The sequence below is a fragment of the Pagrus pagrus genome (assembly GCF_965226575.1).
Source record: "Pagrus pagrus genome assembly, chromosome: 9".
NCBI classification, from domain to species: domain Eukaryota; kingdom Metazoa; phylum Chordata; class Actinopteri; order Spariformes; family Sparidae; genus Pagrus; species Pagrus pagrus.
The window spans coordinates 10,250,891-10,263,966 of record NC_140193.1 but is presented as its reverse complement, the minus strand read 5'-3'; the positions used below and the strand labels follow the sequence as shown (position 1 = coordinate 10,263,966).

Sequence of the window (13,076 nt, the reverse complement as noted above, 5' to 3'; positions counted from 1 at the left end):
TATCTGTGCACAGTGAAATGGTCAAACTCATAATTATAAAAATCACCACAGCAACAAGAAACCGGCCAGACACCCCATGGTGCCTACTGGTGGATTGTTTTTTTCTTTTTGAATATCCATTTTTAGGCCACATTGTGAACGGACGGTTTGCCGTTAGTAAGGGAGCTTCTGGCCAGCTGACAGCTATGACCCAAATCACTTGTCACTGTCAGGCTTTCCATGCTGAAAATCTATAATAAAGCTTAAGGCACGCTCAGTCAACATGCGAGCCATCTCTACAAGTAGCAGAGAATACACCAGATTTTTTGTCATCTATAAAAGAAAAACACAATCATTATCATCTGATAAAAAGACAACTCTGATCTCCTTGGGCATGGCTCTTGCCAAGCGAGGCTCTTGTTAGCTTTTGCTATGAAGAGACACCATCTTGCAGTGCTTGCTTTTGCTCATCTGTCTCTCGCGCGGCTCTGATCCTTGCCTTGATTCATCACTCATCCCGCCTTTGCTGTGAGCCTTGGCTCAGGATCAGAAGTGTTTGATGGCCGGAGCAGATGTGTGTGTATTTGTGTCCGTGTTTGTGTTGGTGTGAAGGTGGCCGGCGCGCTGTAGGGGCCAGAGGAGGGGTTGTCCACATCTATGTGATGTACACTATGTGTGTATTGGTATTGCTGTTTGCTGTGTGCTGCAGCTTTTGCCACAGCGTGTTTCCACAGCCATAGCAGCATGGGGGGAAAGCTGATTGAGTGGATCTGTATAAAGATGAAAGATAATGAGATGCACCAATCCACAGACAGACACTAATGGGCGTTCAGGGCAGAGTATCTGAGGGTTGTTCTGGCTGAGGAGCTGTGGCAGCAGGTGATATTTCCACTACAAGCTGACCCTATCGAGGATTACATAGGATATTAATGCTTGACCTTCAAGGAAGCGAGTGTCTGTGTGTTATGTGTAGGCTGAATGAAAGCATCAACCAGCCATTATCCACTTAAAAAATGTTCCCAAACCAATTGAGTTTTGCGTCTCCGAGGAGACCTGTTCCAGAATTGGGTGCCGCCTTTACAGCTGGGCTCCGAGTTATAGCTTGTATTGTATAATTTATAACTCTGGTTGGTCTATTACTTCTGAATACCCACTGGGCTGTCTGAGTAATTTGTTTGTGCGTTCGGTACATTATCAGCCGCAGATGTGTGCTGAAGTTGTTTTGGATGTCTTTTAAATGTTCCAGGAGCTAGCAGGGGAGCCAATAAAATGATCCCTGAAATACTGTTGGCGAACTGAATATAAACCACCCTCAAACGTCTGAAAAGAAAGTGTTAGGCAGTGTTGTTGACTAAGTCATGTCTGTCATTGATGTTTTTTTCTGGCTCTTTTTGCCCTCAGGAGACTGCCATTTGACTGTGTGGTCCTCTTGGAGCTCGTGCCAGCTGACCTGCCTGGAGGGGCGAAGCTTTGAGACCACGGGGCGCCAAGCTCGCTCGAGAGCTGTCATCATTCAGGTCATGGAGAACCAGGGCAGCTGCCCACATCAAGTCTATGAGACCCAGCCCTGTAAAGGTACCCAGGAACCACTTAGTTACAAATGTCAGAAAACATTATTTTATCTATAGTTATCTATAGTAAAAAACCTCTGATAAACCTATTGTATGCTACAGTGCCTGGTCAGCAACAAACAGCAGACATAGAAAATTAGTCACTAGCTGCTGAACATAGTGTCTCGTAGTATCTAGTGTCTAGTATTATTAGCAGAGCCACATATTTCCCTCAGGAAGTAGTGGAGTAAAAGAAGCAGCTTCAAGGGGATTTTGAGCAGAAACTACAAATCAATACTTCTGCTGCTTCATCTGTGTGAAATTGTTCGTTAACATGTTAATGTGTTGTTTCCGGTAACTAAGTAGACCAAAAAATTATATTACTGAGGTTTAAAAGGTAAATTAACAGGAAGACGAGCTTTGTTTTACTGAACTCTTCTCCTTGGATGCTTCAACAACAGAATAGGTCATTTGCCAATGACGACGTATATGTGATTAATGTTTTAACACAGTTTGGTTATGTTTAGGCACCAAAACTACTTGGTTAGGTTTAAGAGAAGGTCATGGTTCGTAATAAGTACATTAATCATGTAACTGTACATAAGTAATTTATTTTAGATTAAGTATGTGACGTAAGTGATGTATGCTTGATAAGTCTAATATAAGATGAAATAAGTTAACGCTGACTTTATGGTTTTTAGGTGAAAGTCCTTCGTCGCTTCACGTCCTCCTTTGCTCCCGTCATAAATCTTACGACCACTAGAGGTTGCCGCCTAACAAAAAACGTAAATGTGAGACGTAACAAGCTGCTCAATACACATGACCTATATGGCTGTATTTCCTGGGAGATTGGTCTGAGCCTGCTTTAATTCAGTACAGCTTAATTCCTCCCTCCTCCCTGTTGTTACACCGCCTCCGTTGAGAGTTTGAACATTGGATATCGGAGAACGGAAGCCTCTCATCCTCAGATGGATCAATGAAGTTGACGACTTCAAATATACGTTCAATAAACTTCAGATGTAGTCAAGAGGGCCACAGAAAGATATTTATTTCACCTTGCTGACATCGAACAAACACTCCAATGTTTATCAGCGTGCATCAGGGCACTTTTACCTTGAAAATCCGTGAGAGTCGTGTTTACACCATCCACAACTGAACACCCATCATCAACACAACAAACACTCTGGACTGGAGGCTTTTTTAGGGTCTCACTAAGTATGAACCTGTGTGTACAGTGGTAAAAGGCTGAAAGGTGACATAACAACTTCTTTCTAAATGGCTAGCCCTGCAGTAAATGGCAGTTTTGTGATTGCAGTGGCAAAGCTATCATTGAAAGGAGAGCACTTAAAAAACTACAAATACGATGAAGAGGCTCATCATTTAAAGGGTCAGTATTCAAAAATAGAAAGGTTACACTGTGGCTGCTACACCACTGATAACTGACTGACCTCAGGGAGATGTGTGTATCTCATCCTGGAGTACTGTATTTATTGCTTCTGAATCTCTACTGCAGTTGTAACAGCTACTCTGTGTCCATCAACACTTTGACTCCCTGTGTTGAGTTTATTTTTAGCTAACCGTATATAATTATGAGTTCCTAAACTTTTTTCCGCTGTTTAATAATATAATCTTCTACGTCCTTGATTGCTTTGCCTACACACCTTCATATACCTAATCAGCCACCTAGTGTTTGGGCATGTGCCAGCTCTCTCTTCCCTCATTAATTAGCTGATTTTTAAAGTTTCATTTAAAATGGTAATTGTCCAGCACCTAACCCTAACCCTTGTCATTCAGATTAATTCTGTGCAGCTAAAAGTACATTTTAATAGAGATACTATACTTTTTAAGTCCTTCCTTCTATCAATGATTATGCCATAATGTTCAACATTGCATATGCAGCTAGATTCATTTAAAGGAGACATATTATGCTAATTTTCCAGTTCATAATTTTATCTTGGGTTACTACTAATATAGTTTTACATGCTTTAATGCTCAAAAAACACATAACTTTGTTCATATTGTCCAGTGCTGCATACTGTATCGCCCCTCTGTCTGAAAGCCAATCAATCGATTCTTACGTGCCAAACAAGCCGCGAGGCATAAGTTATGCAAATGTGTGACGCGGTGATGTAGTGTGATGTCACAGAATTTAAGGCGGGACTACCGACGAGGCGTTTCAGGAGCAATGTTTTCAGCGGGAGAGAGGAGCTTCTGTTGGTGCAGACTTTGACCTTTTTAACTTTCAAGATCTTTTACATGCTCAAGAACCTACTGTATATCAACACACTGAAGGAAAGGAAAAAAAACAAAAAAAAATATAGGTTTTCTTTAACACATAAAGTCAGGCAGTGTCTTCGACTCTCTTCAATTCAATCATCCCCTATAGCTCCCCCAAAGGAAAATAAGTGCCGTCCTCGGATAAAATAAGAGGTGTCTTTCATACATTTCCAGCCACTTTCTACCATCTCATTTCCTCCAAAACATACCTTTGTCTCGTAGTGTAGTGCTTCAGAGGAGGTGTCGTTTTCTCTATCCCTTCAAACATAATGTGTCTTATAATGTTAAGTAGCAAAGCAGAAGGAGAGGTGGTGGTTACTGTCCACGGGAGCCAAATGACAGGCCCGCATTCCCAAAACAAACCGCTACTGAGCATCGTCTCTGCTGTTTCTACAGGAGGAAAATGCCACAGTTACCAGTGGAGGACGGGAGGATGGAGCAACAACGTGAGAGCAGTGTGGTGTCAGCGCTCAGATGGTGTCAATGTCACAGGTGAGTAGTCGCTGTATGTTCTGGCCACCTTAGAGGGTTTTGTAGAAGCACTTGCGGGAGCACACGCAGACACACATTCTTATATAAATATGAATATCTCTCCGGCTTAATGCAGACAGCGCTGAAAGTGTCCCAGTTCTGTTTTTGTTCCGCCGCAATGAACTGAATCGTGTGAACGGCAAACAGCTCCACGGAGTCACATTTTTCAATTCAGTCTGGATCACATGGATATGTGCTACAGTATCAGATCAGAGGAATTAGTAAGCACTGCCATGACAGTGAGTATCTTCTCTCATTCATCTGAGAAAGCTGTCACACGGGTGATTTTGGCAGAGGTGGTTGTAGCAGCTGGTTTTGAAATACATTCAGAATCGATTTCCTTGTTGGCTCAGGAGATAATTGAAATGTTCGGAAACAAGTGAGAAAGGCGGATACAAAAACTGACGCGATGTCTTTTGTAATTTCAATCTCGGGTTATGATATTAGTTTACTTTTTATGGGTTATACCCTGCAATAGGTAGCATCCGTTATACTGCCCCTGCAAAAGAATCACTTGGCATCGTTTCACAATTGTGCACGAAGGCGGCCTTGCACATGGATGTGGATACACACACACACACAAAGAATAATTTTAGCATAGTGTTCTAGTTGAATTTAACACCTTATTTGATCTGCCTTTTCGCAGTGCAGCCTCTATTGATTTCTTCTCTCCCTCTTAACATAAGTAATCAATAAGCCAGACTCTGAGCTGGGAGGCTTTCAATCCATATAAATATAATCATGCATTTGTATTTGTGGGAAGCAAAGCAGGCGTAGAGAAACAGAACAAAGGTAATAGTGCTGTGGGAACGAAAGCTTTAGGCGAGCTTGATGATGTGCTGTAAATAGTGGGTGAATGTGATCTTATCGCTGTAAGGAAGTGTTTCTGGCCCAGAAGGAGTAACCTCGCTCTGCAGAGAAGGCAAGAGCCCAAGGCATTACTCTTTGATATTTTGACATGCAATTTTCCATGTTGGAATTAAAAATGTTCACAGATTGATCAGGGACTCTGATAGGCAACTGAGCACATTAATCAGGTGTGACAGTACATTAATTTAGTGATCAATGGGTAAAGGAACAGAAATAAGAACCTGTTGTTTCTCTCCAGGGGGCTGTTTCCCGCAGAAGAGGCCGACCACGGTCAGACACTGCCATCCTCCGTGCACGAAACCCTTCTCGCACTGCACACCGGTAAGATCATTGTACTTTGATAAGACAGCTGGGATCTCTGTCATTCTCACTGTGTATTTTTCCTGCTGCTATCACATTCTAGGTGAGGATTTAAATGGACTTTGACAGATGACATATATTGTTGCCATTAAAGGATAATTGCATTAATACCAGTGGACGTGGGCTCAGATTCTGATAGAGACTACACCTAGATGGGGGGAAACTGCACAGAAAACAGCCATGAAAATGACAAAGAATAGCCTGAGCTTGACGTTTTACTGCCCCTCTGAGTACCCTCCATGTAACTGCACTGAAGCTTCATCTCCTTAGGAGACACTCGGTCTTAGAAACTGTTCGCAAAACCCTGATTGAGAGTCTTTTAACATCCCACTTTACTTGTTTGGTGACCTCAACTGCAGGAATAAGCTGGCAAGAATAGCTGCCAGAAGAAATAATGGGGAAGCCCCAGATGAAGTGTGCTGTGAGGACAAGACATGAAGCTTTAAGATTTCAGTCTGTTCTCAGCCTTAATTTTCTCAGTTTGAGACTGAACTCTGAAAGGCACTACATGGTGCCTTTGGCAACTTTAAATATGTCAATGAAGTCTTTTATTTCAGGTGCAATCAGCTATTTAAACCCCAACCTGAGCCACACATCTTGCCCCACAGTAAAAGACCAGTGTGTAGGATTTAGGGGAATCTAGTGGTGTTGCAGTTTGCAACCTACTGAACACCCGTCTGTTTGGGTTGTCCTTTCTGGGCTACTGTGGAAACATGGGGGTGCAACATGGCAGACTCTGGAAGAGTACATGCTCCTCTGTAATTATGAAAGGCTACGTGTCCACAGGATCTATCGTGTCCTCGCTTCCCATCCATTTTCTATGCAAGCAACCATACATTGCATTCTGGTGCATTTGCGAAGTGCTGTGTTTCGATACACAAGGCGTTGTGTTGTGTTGTGTGTTTTTTGGTTTGTCTGTCTCAGATGTTACTTGCTCCAATGTGGTGGATGATAAAGTTCTGTTCTCCGCCACTGAACATGTTTTTTTTAATTGCACTTTTGATGCTTAATGCTGATGAAATGCCTGTGAAGTTTCGGTGTAATCTACCCCCTGAGGAGCACATCTTAATGTCACTGTTGGAATAAATCAACCTGTGTTGATAACAGAAAGTTCTTAAAGAGTAGAGTAAAGCAGACTGGTCCTTATACATGGCAGGCTGATCTGTCAGAAGTGTTTCGTTTTAATGGGAAGTAACGATCGCAGGTGTCTTGTGTTGGCTGTAAATGATGTTCTTCCTCCTCCCCATGCAGAGCGGTGTGTGTGGGTGTGAGAAGGGTTACACTGAAGTGATGACCACACACGGCTTCTTGGACTACTGCACCAGAACCCCGGGGGTGGACAACAACAAGAAGGCGGATGTGAAAACCAACTCTGGAAGATTAAAACCAGGGCCGTCTCAGGCTCAGGACCTCTTCAACGAGTGGACCTTACGACCTGTTGGCCCAGGTACTGAAATGGAAATCATCTTTACAGCTCAGCCGGCATGCCTGAGATCATTCCTGCCTTTGATGCAGCCTTTGTAGCTCTAGGATCAGTGGGCTGGGGGTGGAATCCATTCTAGGTCAATGTTTTTACTTGGGTTCATCATTATGTGCTGTAAAAGAAAAAAAACTCAATGGATCATAAAAATAGTTGCTCCTCTCTGCAGTGTATTCGAAAAGAGAATAAACCTACTGCTTTATTCTGAAACGTTAGAAAAAAGTTTCAAAGATCTGCAGACTAAAGATGTAGATGTACGTATGTTTAAAACTTTGTATTAAAACTGCTTTTTGATTGCACAGATGGGAGAGTAAAGCTGTGGGTTTACGCCGTGACTGCCGTCGGATTCATCTTAATACTCTTCATTATTGCATTATCATTCCTGGTCTGGTACGTACCATATTACATTCTTTACGAGATTCTTCACTGTGCAATTTCCAAGAACAAAAGCTGTAGGTCACACGCGTTGCAGATGAGAACAGACTGAACACTGAGAAGCAAAGCAAATTCCTAACCACCTGCTTCCCCCGAAAAAGCACCTTGTCAAGTATGAGTTATATTCCTCACAATATTTTGTCTGCTGTGTGCTGCTGGTATCAGATAATGGAATTCTTTGTAGAGGCTGAAATCAAGTTGGGCTGCTCTGTGCTGCGAAGTCAGATACCCTGTCAGCTTTTCTTTCTTGTCTATTATTTTTTCTTTTTTTTTCAGTAAGCCGACCAAAACCACTAAGACGTCTCCTCCTCCGCAGAAGCCCCTGACCCTGGCCTATGACGGTGACATGGATATGTAACCAGGCTGCTATACCTCACGAGGACGCGCTCGGCCTCGGACAGACTCCTGACTGCGTTCAGATTGTTAGCAGGCACGTCCATCACACACCACTGATTGCTGGCCAGTTTGAGCTGGCTGTCGTGCCAACTGTATTGCAAAATGCAGCGCACATGATTTGCTGCTGAAGGGCGATGGAGCCCTGAATTTTTGGCTGCAGCCAACTTTCCTCCCCGCAGATGAGGAACCAAAGCCGAACATGAATAATGAAAATGAGATAAAAGGTCTCTAGACATAGGGAATAATGGACCTCTGTTTTTTTTTTTTTTTTAAACTGCTAGCAATGTGAACACTCGGTTGAAGCACTGTTTTCAACACACAAGACTTAAGGACGCCTGAAAGGCAAAGGCAAAGTGGATCCACAAGTGTTGATTTTGGACGTGTTTCTGTGGGACCGCCTTGTTATCTGTCTCGTATTTGTGTCGTGAGTGAGACGAAGCATCTCGAGCCAACAGTCACTCATGGCATTCAAAGGTGGAACACCAGAACGTTTGACATTTGACTTTGTCTCATCAGTGCTGGATCTTTGTAAAAGGAAATGTCACAAGCCCTTTGGGTAAACAAACAGCCTTTTTTTGAATTTCTGAGAATAAACAAGATGCTCTATGCACTACGTTAGTGCTGATTCACTTTTGTTTTTTTGTTTTTTTTCCTTTCAAATGACTTTTCTAGTGTTTTAATTGTAATGCAAGTTGTTGCCGTCAGATTGTGTTTTGTTGATGATGCCATATGTTGTGTAAATGTGGAAACCAAAAGCAGGCTTGCCTTGAATTTAACAATACAATGATGCAGTAATTTCCCCTCCCTGATACTCGTAAGACTCTCGGCCAAGTATAAATTGACAGAAAAAATAGAAAAAAGTACTCAAAATCATTACTGAAAATGGCTGCTTCGGCAACAATGCGGTCACGAATTAACAAAGAACAACATTCACAGACGGTTAATGAATTACCAGCATGATAAAGATCATACCTCATACACACATTTCCATGAAATGCAAAACAAAAAAGCACTGATCACCAAAACAGGTAGATCTAGAAATTAAGAATTATCCACTGGAGCAAATATGCTTTATTTCTTTCACAAGATCGTCACACTTCATTTTCTTTTACACCATTTATTTCAAGGTCAGCTGACACATAGCGAGGGGAGAAAATAGCTTCTGAGTTCTTTTCTTCTGTATTTCTTTTCATTTCTGCACTATGGAGTCGGGGCTGAAAACGTTAAACGACATCAAATACCAAATATTTGTGAGCACACATTACTTAAGCGAGCCATCTCTTATTTCTGTTTCTCTAACTCCTGCACAAAAATAAAGACTGATATTTATTCAGCCCTGAAGTTATGTAAGATTTACACTTACACCACCAGGCATTCATGATTTTTTTTTTTTTGTGCATTATCCCAAAGCGTCCCAGTGGACCATGATTGCTAACATTTAGTCACATTTAGACACGGATCCTTCAGTGCATTATTCACACAACCCAGTGGAGGATTAGGTTCCTGATACTCTGACCGGAGTTAATGCTGTTTCCCTCTCTGCCTCCACAAACTGAAGATTTGGTCTTGTGTTATCTGACCTCCTTCTGAATGTATTTTACCAGTAACTCTATAATCTTAATGGTTGTGCAAATATGGTTGTTACACGTTGTAACAATTGTATTACAACAGCTGATTGTACGTAGGCATGCTTGATCCATTTTGGCAGAAAGTGCTCCGAGTGGCCTTGCAGAGATTCTGTTTTACAAGGTGCCAAACATCTTAGAGTAGTTTCTTTTAGGCAGTGGTGTCTAATATTTGGCCAACAAAGGGACATATGGTAACTGTGAAAGTCGATGTGAAAAAACCGATCATGTCTAATTAACATGATCGACCAATTAACAATTACCTGGGCACATTTCCATTATAAAACCGAGAACAGCCAACTGACCTGATAAAAGAATTCTATTTGGGAAATCTAAAAAGTATGTTCACTCATTGTTTACAGTACCATGCTATTTGTGTTACTATTGTGTGTACGTGGAGAGCTGGACAAAAATGCAAATAAATTGTGGAACCATGTGAAAATAAAAACGCTGCATTCTCTGCTCTTTGTTGAGTTCAAACTGTGTGAAATCTTTTCGAAAGAGAGGCTCTTCTCCTGCTGCGATCTTCATCGGCTCCTTGACTCTCAGTCCTGATAAATTGTAATTACTGATACAGGCTCTGAGGCAGAGCCCAGAATATATAAGCAGCTGATAAGATTCATCTTGCCCTCCAGTCAGATTCCCACTCCGATAATCCCAGGATGCTCGCAGGTTGTGCGGGAAATAGTGTTTAAATCTTTTGTCTCATCTAATTCATTTATTTAAGACTGTCACTTTTGTTTAAGAGAAGGTTGAATTCAAATGCTTGTGTCATGGCCATCTGATCGGCGGCAAACACGTGGGTCTGATCTTGTCATGTCCAATTCATCTCATTTTTTACTAGCTCTCGAGACATATTTGCAGGTTTCAGGGAAGCTATGCGAACAGTCCGACGATGGCAGTGTCGAGTTTTAATCAGGATTCATCTGTTACCGCAAGCTGATCATTCTAATAAAATGCAGCATGCTGTGCTTTGGCAGAGCAGAGTGAGAGCTTGATGAATATTTAGTCGGAGGAATGCGTAACCTTTTAAAATAATGAATGTTTATTATAATTTAGTACTGATTTATTATGGGCTTGTCTACACCCCCACAGAATGATGAAATTCTTTGTTTTCATCATCTTGCTGGTGGTATTCTGTCTCCTAGAAATGAATCTGTCACTGTATTTTCCAGAAAAAAAACTTTTTGGACAGTATTTATGGAAATAAGGCTTCATTAACATCAATTTTTGATGGGAGAACAACAGGAAGACATAAAAGGAGGCCATCTTGCAGAAAGTACCATGCTGGAATTAAGTTTAAATGTCTAGGACGACCCGGCAGGCAGTCTTAATCAATAGCACTGACAAAGCCTCTCAGATGAATAGTGAAACATCTGCAGTATGAGTTTTGCAGTTGACTGTTATTATATTACTACAGAAGACAAAGATGTTTTGGATTATAAAGAATTAGAAACTTTGGTTCAAACTTTAGTTTCCTCTTGCCTCAATTGCTGCACTTCTCTTTATGTAGGAATCAGTCAGTCAGCCCTGTCACACCTGCAACTGGTTCAAAATGCAGCAGCGAGAATCCTCATTGGTACCTAGAAAACAGACCATATCTCCCCTGTTCACGGCTGATTTTAAGTTTGTTTTATTCATACTGCACTCGTTGACTCTAATTCTTAAATTAGTTTTGAAAGCAGAATAGTTTACCACAAACAGTTAAATCATTCCCCTCCACTGATCCATTCAAAACCCACCTAAACATCTCTCTTCCTCAGCCCACGACGAGGCTTCTTCATGATGATAATTCACTCTGTCATTCTATGCAATGCTGTTTGTTTGTGTTTTTATCTATTTATTATTTATGAAATCTCCTTGTAAAGCACTTTGCACGTAATGCACGTGCACAGCATTACATAACACAAACAATAGAAGTGTGTGTGTGTGTGTGTGTGTTGTAAGAGAGAGATTTTAATGAGTATCTGTGAATCAGACAAAGTTTGTCAGATTTGCTTTCTGCTTCATCAGCTGATGAAGGGAGTTCATTTCAAAGAGGTGAAGCTTGGTAGAAAAACACTTTTCCGCCCACTTTGTCTTCTCGGTTTTATGTACAATCGTCATGATTACACGGAGACCGGTCGCCTGTGATCTGAGAGCACAGAGGTGGCGCATACAGAGAGAGCAATGAGGCCGGATAGATAAGATGGCGCAAGCACGTGTAATTGATAAAGGGACTTTGAAGTTGAGTCAGGCGCGGACTCTGAGCCAACGAAGGAAGGACAAACTGATTTAATACGGTCAGCTTTGTGAGGCAATGTTTTATACATGCTGAAGGTTTAATGTTTTAAAGAGAGGCCAGAATATATGTTTTCTTCAAGGTGTCCTCAACAAACTGTCTTTGACGTACTTTTACTTGAACAGAGCTCTAATGGCCCATGTCCAGGTAAAGCTGAAAAGATATGACCAAGTCCCAAAACAAGGCCACTGTGAGTGCCGAGGATCACAGAGAAGACTCACAGAGGTCCTTGAGGAGAATTAGCCACGTTGGTGCATGTCTAAAAATGGATTTTGTTGTAGTCTTTTCTCAAACAACTACACTTTGGATCACTGGCTACTCAATCACATATGAGTAAAAACTCCTCTCTGGATTCCCTCCCTGGATTTAAACCTTATCAGATGGGGTCTGTGGCCTAATTACAATCTAATTTAGGTTCTTGGCCTACTTCCTGTCTGACGCGACTATATGACAACTGGGAAATCTGGGAGCCACGGACAAACCAAGAGACTTGGCATTTCCTTCATTCTCTCTCCTTTAAATTACAGTGTATTCTTTTTGTTTATCACAAACTGATTGTGAAAGTATAGGAAACATCATATTTCTTTGTGTCTCTTGTATCTCTCTCTCTTGGTAAGAGCATATTACAGTATTGTACCTCACATTTTCTGCTGACCTTATCAAAGCACTCTAACGTGTCTTTCCAGACACTGGTCTCCACGCAGTGAGCAAACCCACTTTGCTGAGACTTGAGCTAAATCATGATAAACGTCTGCTTTTATTCTCGTCAAAAATACATTTTCTTTGTGTAGTGATGCTGAAGTGCAGCATTGTCCAGGTATCTCTGACAAAACTAAAACTGACATGATGAATTACTTAAAGGATCGGTTTAATGCCGATGGTAAATCGGGTGAAGTTTCCGGCATAATCTAAGTCTCCGGAAGCCCCAAGATCCCAAATTGATTTTAAAAGACTTTATTTAAAAACCTAAATCTTCACTGTATAGCTGCTAAGATATAAAAGCATTAGCGTGGATACATGAGCTCAACCACATGTCAGGGGTGTAAATATTGTCTTTTCAAACCAATTTGGGATCTTGAGGGTTCACCATATGAGCTGTATGAACCATTTTATGTGTTTTTAGTACAATACTGATCCTCATGATTCTTCGCCAAACTGGCTGCTGCCTCGAGGACACAGTATTTGTTCATGTATACTCTGCCAAGTGAGCTGCAGAGGCACCTGCCTAACCTTATTTTGATATAGTTACCTATTTGGATCGCTTTTTTGGACTACAGCCTTGTTTGTCTTGT

The 13,076-nt window shown here is 41.5% G+C and overlaps 1 protein-coding gene across 1 annotated transcript in view; it reads left to right on the top strand.

The window, feature by feature from the left end:
• Positions 1 to 9,983, top strand: part of thsd7ba (thrombospondin, type I, domain containing 7Ba) — a 175,226-nt gene extending 165,243 nt beyond the window's left edge. The window contains exons 24-29 of the mRNA XM_084361504.1: positions 1,381 to 1,554; positions 4,203 to 4,298; positions 5,446 to 5,528; positions 6,819 to 7,014; positions 7,350 to 7,437; positions 7,759 to 9,983. Of these exons, the coding sequence (XP_084217630.1) occupies positions 1,381 to 1,554; positions 4,203 to 4,298; positions 5,446 to 5,528; positions 6,819 to 7,014; positions 7,350 to 7,437; positions 7,759 to 7,840 (719 nt within the window). The 3' untranslated portion in view covers positions 7,841 to 9,983. The remainder of the gene's footprint in view (positions 1 to 1,380; positions 1,555 to 4,202; positions 4,299 to 5,445; positions 5,529 to 6,818; positions 7,015 to 7,349; positions 7,438 to 7,758) is intronic.
• Positions 9,984 to 13,076: the final 3,093 nt, after the last annotated feature.